Source organism: Mastigoproctus giganteus, chromosome 2 (assembly GCF_048544385.1).
Source record: "Mastigoproctus giganteus isolate SK-2022 chromosome 2, ASM4854438v1, whole genome shotgun sequence".
Classification (NCBI taxonomy): Eukaryota; Metazoa; Arthropoda; class Arachnida; order Uropygi; family Thelyphonidae; genus Mastigoproctus; species Mastigoproctus giganteus.
The window spans coordinates 103,639,966-103,655,739 of NC_143576.1; the positions used below are offsets into that span (position 1 = coordinate 103,639,966).

The following is a 15,774-nucleotide window of genomic DNA, read 5'->3' on the forward strand; positions in this document are numbered from 1 at the left end:
GGGTTTATGATTCTTTGATAAATTCGTGCATTATAATGAACCTCCTCTGGATACAGATGACCTTTGTTGCTATGTAAAAATTCGTTATCTTCTAAATATTACCCAATTTCTTACTGAAAAATGCACAGTTTAGTTTAAATGATGTAGTATTGAAGTGAAACTTCTTTAGGACGCGCCCGAGGCAGTTTTCAAATGGGAGTAATTGCGTCCGTGGATTAACAAAAATCGCCACGAAAATGTGACACAAAATGACGTACGTAGCAGCGACGCATAATCCTATCAGTACCCCTACAGCGCGGCCATGTTGTTACTCTCACGCGTGTCGCTTTTACGTTTTAAATCACTACATCTCAGCTTATAGCAGTCTGATTTTAAAAATTTAAAAACCACAATATCTCTTTCGTTATTTTATACCGCATTTTATAAAAAAAAAAAAAAAATATAATTCAAGACTAATAGTGAGCATTGTAAGGCGTATAGAGCACGTATATGTGCAATGCGACCACCGAAACCACCTCCGTTGAGTACAAAGGAGAGAGATTTGTAAAATATTAAACCACATCGAAATAATAAACGTTTCAAAAGATTCTAAAGAAGTTTCACAGATTTCTCCTTTGTATTTCAATTCGTGTTCGGCGCGCGCGCACAACCTTTTTTTTTATTTAAACCTGAGGAGTGATTTTTGTTGGTATTGAAAGCAATATTTTCTTAGCTGGAATCTTATTTCCTGTAAATAATTACGAGTACAATATATAGGAAATTATTTAACTCGTGTATACGGCGAAGTTGGGGGTTTATTATAAACTAATTCGTACAAAAGCTGGGTCACAAAATATAATAATCGAATTTGAACTTCGTGATAACAGCGATTGCCAAATAATTCTCTTCCACCGCCGAGAACATTATATTGACGTGTCAACAGGCAACACAGAAGCATTACCAATACTTCTCGTCATCAATTTCAGAAAGCGGCGAGCTAAGTGTCATCAGTCACAGTAGTCATGGATATTAGCAGTCACGGTCATCGATTTCCAACCACACTAAGAATTGTAATGCAGAATCCATACGTAGCGTTTAATTATCTATTCCAGCTTCTGAATAACCTACAAATCAACGCTGCCATGGCCTGTATCGGTTCTTCTTTCAGCCGAAGTCTCTATACAGTCTGCTTGTGTACAGTTTATGGAAGCGCAGGGTCTCCTAATTTTTGAGAACATCACGAAGCAATTCTGTGAATCTTCGAATTCTGTAAACTAAGGGTCATGCGGTCATCACTAACTTAACGGCATGCAGTAGCGTACATATACTGCATAAAGTTCATTTTTAATAAGAGGTATTGCTACTGTCTTTCTTTATGACGGTTACAATAATTTAACGATTAAAAAAAAAAGTTTACGCTTTTAATTTTAAGTTGTAACTGGAGCAGAGTTGTTAAGTTGGGTTTGTGAGGTGCGTATTACCAATGAACTAGATAATGAACTAGAAAACCATTGTTTTTCTAGCTTCAAGAGCCCTAATGCTTAGCTAGAATGCAGTTGCTGTAAATATTTTGCACATTTACTTTTTTAAAAGACAATTCTCTTTTTCACAGAGAGTGAATGTAGTGTCTGTGGAGAACAAGTATTAAACTCGGCCCTGAATATCGTGAATTGTATTATGTGGAATGTAGTCATCTTTAAGGATAGCTAATAGCTTTAGCTGATATTGCTTACAAATAATTAGTTCAGTGTGATTATAAGCAAAGGCTTTTTTGGTGTTTATTAAATTTCTGATTTACATAGTCGTCCACTTATGGTTGTCTGTTCCCCAACTGAGGGGAAGCGTGGCTTCTGTCATCTTACCAATTCATCTACCTCAACATCGAGCATCAAATTACAGTAGTTCTCGAGTCTCAAATAAATATCTCTACACTGCTTCATTATATCCTGAAATCTGTCATCACACTGATCAAGGAGGAAAGTTTCAGGCACATTATCTTGATCCCTATTGCACTAATGGATTACATCTGCAGAAGTGGTTCACGGACCGATTTGCACATGTGAATGTACGGGCTGAAAATTCTCGAAGAAACACACGAGGGGAACCCAACCTCCTTCGCATGAAATCGGATAACTACATCCTCGATTGAAGACACCGTCAATAATCTACTTCGGTCCCGATTGCATTCGAACCCAGGTTCCAAACGAGTAACAGGTAGCGAAACCATTATTAATACATATTTCCCTTGAGATACTCTTTTTAATTTGAAAAAAAAAATCATATAAATAACTGTCAATATTAGTTCCTTCGCTGCCTCAATCCTTGACAAAATGCCAGCTCGTATAAACACTTGTGTATGGGAGAGAGTGCGTGCACGAGATGGCTCATCCCATCTCGTTGGATTAATTATACTGTCGTGATATATATGCTATTTTGAACACCGTATCGAGGACCTCAGTCAACATAAGGAGACCACTTTTGATGTCATATTGAGGTCATGACAACACAAAAACTGCTTCGGGACTAAGCAAACAAGTTACTGCTGGTTGCTCCACAAACTATAACAGGTAAACACACACACACTCTCTATTATAAAGAATTAGTTCTGTCCTTGCCTATTCGGATGTGTTCTGTTTTCCAGCTCACGTAACAAAAAAGTACAGAATGGTAAACTATTATTGTTTTAGGAGTTATTGTTGCGTCGATTGCTTTGGCCATGCACCCTCTCTTCGAGAAGGTGTAGACTTGATGCACCTCGCTACGCCTCTGTCGTTGTGAAGATCCAATCATTGTTGGCAAGGTCCACTCCGCCAATGGAGCATTTGGAACATATCCTGTCCATAGTCGTGTGTGTGTACATGGTCATGTGTTGTATCTTATATAGGGAGACTCCTAAACGTTATTTCATCTCCTCCGTGGTTCATTCTGATGATACAAAGCTAGAAATTGGCCAGAAATGTGTGTTATGCTATTTTTGTGTTTAGTTGTTTCTGGCCACTTTGCTACCAGGAAGGAGATCACCTAGAAAGACTGTCCATTACCTGTCCATGCCACGAAGAGGCGGCCCACAACCGTGTACGTACTGGCCTACCAAATAGATAAGAAATAAAAAAAAAAAAATACGCATCCACTGGGAGAAAAAGGCAGAACCTGCGATCGCCAGCGAAAAATAAACTAAAATAAATTTAAAAAAAAAGAAAAAACATTGTGTTGGCTGAAAATTTACCATTAATTAACAGCGAGAAAATTTAACTCCCTCCACCAGGATCTTATTCAATATAGACACAATAGGTACAATCTATTGTGTCTACGAAAAACTTACAAAAAATTTAGTCAGCATATTGATCGAACCAACTGTCAAGACCTGTTATCACGGACGGATTGACAGTAAAAATGTTAATGGAGTAATCTCCAAAGATCTTTTTAAACTAGTGGAAGGGGTATTAATGACTGGCGAATTATCGCGAACGCAAATTCTTAAAGTAATGGGAAATGAAGGATTACTTCCTAGGAGGGCTGAAAAATACACAATTTTTAAACAATAGAAATGTAAAATATTAGTAAAGTAAGTGTTTAATAATAATAATCCAAAACGATCATACGCAACGCTTAACCATATGAGAGGATAGAAGCGATTGGTTGAGGGAACAGAGGAAATTGACGCATGATAGAAATCGATTTCAAGAACCGTGAGTGAAGCTGCTCATCTTTGTTTTCAATTTAGAATTCTTTATAAGATAATGGAGCTTCGGGATTTTCAGCAACCATAGTGTGAAAAACAGCCTTTGAATATAACGCATACTCAAACCGTATGAACCAAAGTGTTATGATTAAAACAGTGGCTGCATCAATTCTCCAAAACAAAAACAACCATAACAAATTAACCTTTTTACCAGCATTATTTCAATTTTAAGAAGAATACAAGAAAGGAAGGCGGAAATATATGGGATTACATATTCAGTTATCTTGCTCCTTTAGACATACTGGCAAGGGGCCTGACCACACCGGAAAATTTCCTGGTCGGCTAAATACAGTCCTTATTGAAGAGGTCTTTAAGAATTCCTCCAGTCTAGTCTAAGAATTCGTAAAAGTCCAAAAGCGTGGCGATAGCAAACAAATTCCCATCATTCCGCTAAGCTTTCTGAATTTGTATTTTAACTCTGACTGAAACGGTATGTGCAAAATAGGCCTACCATTCGGCTTTCTACCGCAGAGCAGTCTAGCAGCTAGCACCGTGCTGTTGCACTGCTTGGCAAAAGCCTGGATTCAACTCCCATCGAGTGGTATTTTGATGGACTTCGTAACACCGTGGTTGAGTTAGTCGATCTCAGATTGCATGATTCACAGCTCTCGGAAAATGGGTTTTCCATCCCGAAACAGCCCAATTTTTGTGGGAAATGAACTGATCATGGAATACTTTGACCGTGATCAGTTCATTTTCTCATTTAGTTTTTAATTGTCACAAAACTGTAACAAGAAAGGACCCTCCAAGAAACAGTCCATCGCTTTGTCTGCTTATTCATTACTCTTAACTTTCAATCTAACTGTGCTTCAACCCAGGTAATTCGTACAACAGGTTTAGCATGTGGCTAGTGGTGATGACTGTACTGGTACATAATATGCGTGACGTGACATTTCTGGTACATATCTTAGTATAGCATTTCTATACTAAACAATAATATAAAACAAAAATTTAAGCTTCAGTTTCCCTTAATACACGGATGTTTTTGAGGAAATAATTTTCCTTATTCCTGAATGAATGTGTTTTCCGCACAAAGATTGCTTTCCACTTTTAGCGCTGTGATGTCTTAAAACTAATTACCCGAAGCCTGCGCATTTTCTAAAATGTTTCCAAGGGTTGCAAGAGGAGAAAGACAGAAGCTGATTTACTCTTTTCTAACATCTTACCAAAGTGTTGATTCAACAAAGGATGTCAGCAAAGATCTGTCAGTATTCTCTACTTTAAGCTCTCTCTCTCATTCCTTCCCAGCTAGGCGCTGACAAAGGATCAGTAGGAAACAATAGCACTAAAACTGTACGGTTGCCGGTTCCGACAGGACGCTTGTAATCTTCCCCTGTCGTTGGTGGAAGACAATTTGATCCTTGTCTGCGGTCCAAGTGATGCCCTGGGCGTCAAACCATCTCCTCCTCTTCCAGTCGAGCATAGCTCGCTACAATCTGTCGACAGCTCCGTTGATTAGAAGAATCAACGTGAGCGCATAGCGTGTGGATTGCGGTCTTCAATCTTAGGGCCCAATCTTGTGTCAATATCTGGTGGGCACAAGCCGAATGACGGCTTCGCTCAGCTAAGCCGGGGTGCTAGCCACACACATGCACAGCGCGCGCGCCCTCACCTATCCTTTCTCTTTCGATTCTCGCCTCTAGAGTGCAAGGAAGGTGCCGGGCGGAAAACAAGGACGTGGAAATTCGTGGGAAACCGTCAGCAGAGTTTGGCGCGAAGCGTCTGGTAGAAAAATTACCTCGAGTATCATCTGAGGCGCGTGCCAAGATAAATGCGCTCCCTCTAGCCTCGGGCTAAGCTCTGGTCGGAGTTACCGAAGCTTGAGAATCAAACGAAAACGAACCATATGTTGGAAATGGTTTTAAATACACATTAATGTAGGTGGTGCTCATTGGACGAGCGTTTTGTAACCAATGACAGATTACACGTGCGCGTTTATTGAAAGTGTTCGCGAGAGGGTGTGTGATTGACACGATTTATGTGCCTATCTGAAGATTGTTTCTTTTTCTACAACTTGTTTATCAGTGGCACGGGTTTACGTTTGTCTTCTGATTTGTTACGGATCTCGCTGTTTTGTTTGCAGGCTTGCGCGGTTTTGGTTTCAGCTTGAGTTCGAATCGTACTTCTTTTATCTCAACCTCTCTCTCTTCTATGCTGTCTTTCTTTCTAATTTCACCCTCCCTCCCTGTATGTATTGTTTTATTCCCTTCATCTCTGTCCATCCACAGTGAATGCTGAGTGGCTGCACCACTCACGCACTCTGGATTCGATTCCTGTCTCCAGGACGATGTAGATATTTCCCGTCTGAAGGATAGAAACCCTTAATCAGATTTTCATCAGCATTAGTTTCGATCTCAAGCCACAATACGAACACATTATGACCTTAGTTTGACTTGACTCTTATCAGGAAACATAATCCATTATCTTCATTCCTTGGTTCTTCTTGGCTGTTTTTAATTATTTATTAACTTACTTGATGTAAATATAGTATTTGGCCATGCAATTCTCGAAATATTCACTCGATTTGTGTTTGTCACGAATGCTATTTATTAAATAAATAAACGAACTTTGTTTATTAAATCTAAACTTGCCAAGATTGTGGAAATATTCGTATAAGACATCATCCAGGCTAATAAATACTACTGGAGCTGCTTTCATTAATATTTTCGGTGCAACGTTTTGTTCTGGAAGATTAACTTTGCTCCAAGAATATCGAGTACAACATTAAGAATAATCAAATATTGATCATTTACAAGGAAATGGCGCGATTAACGAGATAATGAGAGAAAGAAATGCTTACAGGACTTCGTTACCTTTATTTTAAGGAGTTCTAAATAGACGGTGGAAGCTGAGGAAGTCCAACTTACACTGTTCAATTTAATAAAGAAATACGTGCATTTTGTGGAGATAAATCAGGTCCCGATTGGCACACGGCCATTTTTTAATTATTTTATTCTAGATTTGCTCTAAAAGATGGAAGTGATAAATCATCAGCTGCATAATCTCTTAGGAATTAATTTTTGTCCAATTTAAATTAATTATATGTGAAACAGCGATCTGCGAATCTTAAATCCAGCTCTACTCAGGGTTATTACATATTATTAATTGTAATTGTGAAATTTAAATGTGCTATTTAAGCATGGGCTCATGCGTTTGGAGTTGATGGATTTTTTCACATAGGAAAAGTGAACGTGAACTTCAAAGGTGCGGTGCTGTCTGCAATACCGTCTTTGGAGTTTGATTTGCACAGAGGCAGAAAGGGTCAAGAATTGATTGAAACACAACCGCTCGGGCTCATTATTGAGAGGTTAAGAGTGCCGGCTATTGTCCACTTTCGGTACGAGATGTTTATGACCATTGGATTAACCCCTGTACCACCGCCATCCGCTTCACTCTTCACTTCCGCCCTTGGGATTGCAGCGAGCATCCCGCGGTAATGGATATCGAAGGGAGTGCATTGCGAGCCGGTCCCCTTTTGCTTTTGTTCATCGGTGGGGTCAATGCGTCCAGATCACCAGCCGGACGACCTTTCGTCCTGCGATATGGCAAAGCGATCCGTGCGTCAGAGGTGATTATTAGAGTGATTAACGAGACGCGACGCGTGCGACGGAGTGTGCGAAACAGCGGTCACTTCTTGTCCAGTGTGGCGAGAGTGGAAGTTATTATACAGGTGTCCACTGACTGGGCGAGTGTGATTGGGTGTTATCATATTAGGTTGCTTCGCCTTGGACACCGTAGGTCGGTGAAATGAATTCATCTCGAAGCGAGTTGCATTCGCTTGACTCAAATCCTCTTAGAGAAACTACAAGGAGAAGAAACAAAGTTGTTAATCTGTATTTTCATAAAATCGAGCACTCACCTACTCAGTTAAAATAGTTTGTTGGGAATACTTATTAAGTGTATACTTTGGTGTGACTGGCGTGCAGTTATGTGCCAGTAGCGGGTACAACTCAAGTAATGGAAAATTATGGCAAGTTGGACACGTACATTGCGTTGCAAATTGTTTGGTGTCGATGCAAACTAATATTCAGGAGCACTAGTGCAGTTTACCCATAGAAATGAGCAAAATAAGCTAATTCTTTACATACTCTCTTTCAATAGGTGATTTTCAAACAATCTTTCTCCGATTTCGCTAAGGAATATAGGTTTTAACACCCTGCATAAGCAACGTGTTCATAGATTGAGTCCTTCAAAGCAGTGGACTGATGTTAGTAGGACGTTATATTGAAAGATTACTGTTGATATTGGAAAAGTCTTTCAATTCTACAAACAGCCCGGTTATTTAGGGAAACAAAGTTGTAAATACAGTATCTGAAGAAGTATATTTTTTATTCGCAATAAATATATTCTATATTTATTTGCATTTACTAGCAGAAAATTTCAACAAGATCTTGAAAACCTGCACGCATGCTCATGCAGTTATACATTAATTTTTTCGTGGAAGTTTTGTTATGAACTTTTTTTTGTATCCATCTTATTTTGTTCTTCCTAAGTATTATGCAGAGAATGATCGCACGTTTTCAATGAAAGAGATGGCTGTGTAATGAATGCAATTAAACGAGGACAGGTGAATAGATTCAAATTCATTATAAATAATATTAGAAACATTGTATTTTGAGCATTTTTCTTATTTAAAAGAGCATTATTCGAAATATAAACAGATTTTAATATTCTCAGTGGTAACAGAGATGAAATCAGTATTTTAAATTCAGTTTTGAACATGATTAAACGAGATGTATAAAGGGATACGGTTCTGGCTAATCACTAAATGTGTAATATTTAATTTCTCTGTAAACGAAGCATAATCAGTAAAGAAATAAATCATACACCCTCTTGTGTATTGATTAATGCGCGGTAGTTTTGTTTATGCGAGTGCGTTCGTAAAAAAAAAGTTGATTTCTTTTTTTATTATTTTTTTCAAGCCTGAATGCACTTCGTGTGTAGAAGAAAGAGATGCTCATCCCTATCCTATCTGGTGTACATCAGTGTCGCCATCTGTTATGTAATATGGTTGGCAGCCTTTAATGACTGTTTGCCGGCGACTAGGACTGGCCAGACCTACCGAACAATGACAGTCATCTTCTGGTGGGGGAGCAAGTATGCTCTGTGGCACGAGCTTCTCGCATACCTTCGAAATATAATTACCGATTGGTGGTGATTTATGGCACAGGCCTGGCTAGTGTCGGGATGATTAAGCCGAGAAGTATTGTGGACAAACAGCGGTGATGGCGACGGAGGAGCTGGACGTAATTGAATGTTGGCTCCGTGAAGTGATGGCGCATCGTCGACCACATACCATGAGGGGGTCACAGGACGGGTAATCCTTGCCTCTCGAATCTGGGGATTTGATAGCGTTTCAGGAACGTACATGGGGACTGAGGTTTTTGGCTTCTTTGCCGGGGAATTGGGGCCCCGGGTTTTAATTCGGGAATCACTTGACGACCATTTGTATAATCCCCGAATACAGGTGGTTGCGTGATAAATAGCGACCTCGCTGTCAGTGCAGGGAGCTACTGGGGAGGGGGGGGGTATCAGGCGGAGAAAATCAGAGAGAGGATCGAGTGAGAATATGCAAGAGATGTTGAAACAAAAACAAGTACAAAAAAATAAACCGTGTTGGCTTCTGTTGAATTTATTATGCCATAATAAATACTGCTACTTCTTTAATTCACCTATTAAAGTAAAAAATTACAATATACACGATAACTGGGGAAGTTATGTATTTTTCAGGGGTTTTCTTATCCTCTATCCGATGATGTGGCCGGAACGGTCAACCCAAACGTCGAGTATAGTGATCAACATTAATAGTAATTGACATTAATGGTATTCAGCGGCCCCAGATGACCGCTAGATACCATTAATGTCAACAACGTTTTAAAATCACTATTTGTAAACTACTCTGACCCATGTGGTCGTGTCGGTGTTTAAACAAAGTATTCTCTAGTTGTTCTTCGGGAGTGGGTGCCGTTACCCATGTTCTTCGTGTCCCTGGATCACAAGCACTTTCTCAATGCTTCTACAGAGCTCCACAAAAGAGATGCACTAGGTTGAGTTATGGTAGGAACTACCTGAGATATCAGCTAGTTCTTTCTGATATCTGAGGTTCTTTAATTTTGCGTTATTTCGTTATTCTAAAAGTTGTAAGGAAGGATTCAAGGAAAGAGACCCAAAGTACTTTTGTTTTTACATGCTAAAAAATCCAAATAACTGCCCGCCCTAGTTCCTGCAAAGAAGATCAGAAATACCTAACATTAACTGCAGCACCCTGGCTCCCTGAAATAGAGGACCGTCCCTGGGATTAGCTCTCAATAAGGATATTATATTGCATACACTAAGAAACACTCTAATCCAACGGGGTACATTGAATGGGCTTTGTCACTGCTGTCTTATTTATTTTTGTTAAAAAATGACGAATGAAAGATATGCCAAAGCTTATTACTGGGAGAAGTTTATGAATTAATTAAATTAACCACTAACGTCATCTGCTCGCTTGTAGTCTTTGAGAAAATAAATCACAAATAAATCGCATAATTTTAATCCCACAAATTATGCGATTTATTTGTACGTTTTAATTGTCCAGAAGGACTGTCGAACAGCCCATACGAAAAGCCGTTAGTCGTTGCATCATTCTTAGAGTAGAAAATATTTATTTCGTGGAAGGTACGACAGTGGCATTCATTTTCTAAGAATTCCTGCTTTTCTCATGATTACCTTCAAAACAAAACATTATGGTATCATTTTTATTTACAAACGGCATTGGTATCGACGTTTTCTTCATAACTTACTACAATAAAACCTTTAAGACGTGTTAGGCATTAACGTGATGACAGCCATTAATTTTGCTTTATAAATACTTCCTGTTGTCATCTGTAAGTACGATAACACTGGCTAGTTTTTTGCTAACACGTGCATAAGAGTATCATACGACTTACCGATAAATACTTCATATTTATCAGCACAGGAATACATACGTATTGCGCATTAAAAACTGTAATTGGTCATTACTATTAAAAATCAATGATCCTCAAGAAGCACTGGAATGCTTTTACCAAATCATTAACGAAGTTACAAACAACCTTGTTCCATGCTGTAGTGCTCATGATTCAAATTACCCACACTGGTTCTCGAAGGAACTAAAATCCCTACTGGCAAAAAAAAAACGAAAAATGCATAGTAGGTTTAAGATAAATAAGAAAATATGCCTTTATAATAAATCTTCTTTCTTAAGAAGAGACAGGTTAAGATGACATTAAAACAGGACTACAACAAATACTTGGACTTCGCCGAAAGAAGTGTCTTTGAGGCAAAAGATATGAAGCCTATATTCAGCAATTTCAAGGCAAAAAATCAAAATGCAGCTGTAAACACGCTAGATATTCCCAGTTATTTGTCATCTTTGTCTGAGGCAGACTACCTTGCTAACAGGTATGAAGAAATTTACAAAACAGATACACCCGATGACGGGATAGAAGGTAATGAAAATTTTCCTCTCAACTGCATTGATACACTAACAGCATTTGAAATCAACCAAGCAGAGTTGTTGAGCACAATCCACAGTATGAAAAAGGACCTCACACGAGGCCCTGATGGTATCCCTACTGTTTTATGGAAAAAATGTGGAACCACACTGGTAAAGTCATTACTTCACTGAATAAAATTCTTCTTGCAGAGTGGAATCTACCCAGCTCAACTAAAAAAGGCCTTTGTTACCCCTCTTTTACAAAAAAGGAGACCCATCTTCATCCGACAACTACAGACCAGTTTGTCAATTAAATACACTCTAAAAGATAATTGAATCCATTGTAATGAAGCAGCTATTTTACTTTATGAAACTTAATTTGTTGGATTATTCTTACGGATTTATCAAGGGTCGTTCCACCTGTACAGATATGATTTCGTTTGTCTCGAATATATGTGATTTGTCATCCCAGGCGCTTGACGAAGGAAAACAAATCGACTACATATTCCTTGATTTAAGCAAAGCCTTCGACAAGGTAATCCATCAGAGACTAATCAATAAACTGCATCGCTATGGTCTTAGAGGACAGCCACTAAACTGGATATGCAAACTACTTGAAAGGTAGAGAAATGTCGGTGACATTTAAAGGTAAAATCTCATATCCTTTCAAGCCTGAAATTGGTGTCCCACAGGGTTCATCCTTAGGCCCGCTATTATTTCTTAGCTACATCAACGACTTGCCAAGTACCTTTGGAGACTACCAAATCAAAGTCAACATATTTGCAGACGACATAATTTATAAAGCAATTCGCAGTACCAATGACTGCATCATCCTAAACGAAGTTCTTCAACGAGTTATTCAGTGGCTGAAGGAGAACAAAATGGTAGTCAATGAAAATAAGTGCGAGCTGATGAGTTTTACCAATGCACACACACAAAAAACAAACTTAATTTTTCTTATTCTATCAACAACAAGGCAATCAAAAAAGTTAGTACAAACAAAAATTTAGGTATCTTTATTAAAGAATCATTTTCCTTTGATGTTCATGTCTCAAACATTGTGAAGGTAGCTAGCAAAAAACTCGGGTTCCTGAAAAGAATTAACCGAGACTTCAATCAATTGGCACTTTTCATCTTTCTCTACAGAATTTGTTAGGCTAGCCCTAGAATTTGCCTCACAGGTCTGGTCCCCACATGCAGCTTTCCAAAAATTAGAAATTGAAAATATTCAAAAAAGAGCAATACAGTGCGTTTGCTTTAAAAGTGGCCTTGAATACAATGAGAAATCTTACCACGAGTGGTGTGTATTCTTTGGACTTGAAACGCTGGAAGAAAGAAGAGATAAAGCCGACTTACTCCTTTTTAACCAGCTGTTAAACGGTACCATGAATTGCCCTCATCTCGTCTCACAAATAAACTTAAACGCGCCGACAATAGCTACCATCCCATGCGAGAACGAATTATGGATACTACAACTTCTATAACAGGACTTCAAGATCAATCAACAAAGCAAATCGGGATTATTTGACACCTCTGGACACTTAAAGAGGCAACCGAAATTGCTAACCTCATCCGTTACCTGAACCTTAAAATTGACTCTTATTGCAAGTTCTAAGACATTGTGTAATGTTTGTGAAGAAATACCAGTGCTCTACCTTTCTCCTACTTGTTCACTTAAATCTGACTGATCCGTCCTCTCTTTATTTATTTAGTTTTATCTGTGATTTAAATTTTTTGTTTTGTGTTCTCTTTATGTACATTTACTTCTCTTTACTTTGGAAATTTATACTTCAAGATTCTCCTTTGAATCTGTGTAATAATGCTTTGTAGCTGCACCCTCAGTCATGTTTGATTGCTGTTTTGTAGCTGTTAACAATAATAATAATTGCACGAACCTTCAACTAGTTTTTTAACTCGTAGAATCGCTAATGGATGTGGTATGCAAATATTTGGTACGCTTATTTTCCTGTGTTTCTAATTAATTTATTACTTTAACACTTTTGTTTACCTTGTTCAGTCCAGTTTTTTGCTTGATACAGCCGCATTTAAATTAATTTGTAACACATTTAAATGCTGATAAAAATGTGTATCGTGATTGAAAGATTAAATCATAGTGACGTCACTGTTTACTGATTTACCTCTGTTCTTACTTTTCAGGGCGTCCTGCTGACGATTCGAGGTCATCTGCAGACTGTGGCACTTCAGGAAAAAACCTATCGCCACCTCCATTACCCAATGCTGTGCCTGCAGAATTCCGACCTGCAGGTCTATCGCTTTGGCCTACCGACTTCCGTGCAAGACCTCTGTCTCTATCAGACTATCACACATCTGGGCTGTTTCGTACACAAACGAGCCCGTCCACCCTGTCGAGTGGGCGGGATCTATCATCTGTTTCATCCCTCACCGCAGAAAGTGAAAAAATGTTCCGGCCTTTCCAGACCAGTCTGGGCACGTGCTTCGGAATTTCCCTGTACGGACTTGGGCCATCGTCACTAGGAAAGCCGATTTCGGCGACGGCTAGCAGCGAAGGGATGGTGAAGCCCATGTCCATGGGAGACGTTTACTCGTGCATCAAATGTGACAAAATGTTCAGTACTCCGCACGGACTTGAAGTTCACGCACGACGTTCTCATAGCGGGAAAAGGCCTTTCGCCTGTGAACTTTGCAACAAAACCTTTGGCCACGAGGTTAGTCTCAGTCAGCACAGGGCTATCCACACGGCCGAGAGGAGCTTCGAATGTAAGCAGTGCGGCAAGTCATTCAAGAGGTCGTCCACTCTGTCCACTCACCTCCTGATTCATTCCGACACTCGACCTTACCCGTGCCAGTATTGCGGTAAGAGGTTTCACCAGAAGTCGGACATGAAGAAGCACACCTACATACACACAGGTGAGTACATGGAAGCTAACATGGCAATTTATTAACACAAAAGGGGACGCGGACGGGCACTTGGGGAATTCGTTCATGTTCTCTTCTCTTTTCTGTTATGAATTGCTTAATTTCCTCATTTAGAAATCTCTGCTGCCCTACTCAATGTCTTATTAGTGTTATATCGTATTTGACTGGGGGGGGAACGGGGTTGAGCTTCTGTAGTTGATTTTCTTTGCCTTTAAGGGATGCTGGTAGAACGCTTTCCAATTTTCACACCAACCTTATTCACCAATTTCTGTTGCGTCTCTACTTATCATAAGCGAGACTTGCAAGCCATTCCATCCGCAGATCAATTATTTATATTTGCATGTTTGGCCATCGTTGGCTTGTGCAACAGTTGAACCAAAAGAGTTACACTCTCTCTCTCTCTCTTATTTGCTGATGAGAATTTTTAATTTTGGTTTATGCCCATATGTGTGAGGATCCACTTAAGAGTATTGTGTACCAATCTTATAAGTGAAAAGGCCGACCGGGCTAGCCGAGTGGGTAAAGTACCTGCCCGGCAACCCAAAGGTCGCGGGTTCGATTCTCGCCTCGGGCTTGGATCAAAGTACTGCAAAAACCTTGGGAGGTGCAATATGGCCACAGAAGCCGATGCGCCAATAACTACCAAAAAAAAAAAAAAAAAAATATAAGTGAAAAACCTTAAACCAAAGTAACTAACGCCAAAACAGAAATATTCCATTTCCAAAAGAGGAATATTCCATTTCTCGTATAAGCTTACTGACTTTAAGCCAGTAAGCTTATACAAGAAATGGAATATGTCTTAATGGATTAACAACAAATTTCAGCACGAATTAAAGATTTTAGATAACAAAAAAAGTTTCTTAACTGTTATTATAGGTCAGATGAAAAATTTCGAATTAATTATTTTATTCTCGATTAGAAATACGAAGCGAGGGATGTTCAGCGCGGTTTCAAAACGATTAATAATCATAGAAAGAAACTATAAACGAACATAAATAGAACCGTTCCGTAAGTTGATAGATCTAGGTATAACGTGCAGGTATTCAACCGGGAAGAGAGAAAAAAGTGTGAAGCCACCAGCGATAGGTAAAATAAGCGCAAAAAATGTGCAGCAGGAGGAAGTTTTTTGAAAAGTGATGTTCATCACCTTTTTTTGCTGTTCGGATAAAAGGTGAATTGGAAAGCAGGGAAAAAAGAAAAGAGAAAGGCATGATTAGTTATTAGAATGCGGATGTTCCTTCGAAGTCTTCATCTGTTTGGAAAGAGAAGAGAGTTGTGAAATGGGGGGATTGTTTTTCTAATCGCAGCACCTCGTGAACAGATTGTTATTCCAAGGAAACTAATTCAATTATCCTTTTTCGCCGGGCCACGATCTATCAGACTGTTCACAAAGCTTCCAATCCCCCCAGGTCAGATTATGCTACGTGAGCTGGCACAAATCAAACGCTAGCCCGAAACATCTCCACGCGCGACTTTAATTCACCGGCTTTCACAAATTGCAGCCGTAATTGTATTAGAAGCTAATACTTTCCCCTTCGGCTACAGCGTTCGTTGCCGGCGAATATAAACTACCTGATTACAACCGACGGACAGAGGTGCTGTCGGAATCACGACCCTAGTAAAGCCCTTCCTAATTGGGTGGCCAAATATTACGGAGGTTGGTGAAGAGGATACGGTGGCTGGGATCATTGCTTAC

At 39.3% G+C, this 15,774-nt stretch overlaps 1 protein-coding gene across 1 annotated transcript in view; it reads left to right on the top strand.

The window, feature by feature from the left end:
• The window catches only part of LOC150089475 (uncharacterized), an 86,326-nt gene that overhangs the window by 39,310 nt on the left and 31,242 nt on the right, over positions 1-15,774 (top strand). The window contains exon 3 of the mRNA XM_090389512.1: positions 13,338-14,069. Coding sequence (XP_090245638.1) covers positions 13,338-14,069 — 732 coding nt within the window. The remainder of the gene's footprint in view (positions 1-13,337; positions 14,070-15,774) is intronic.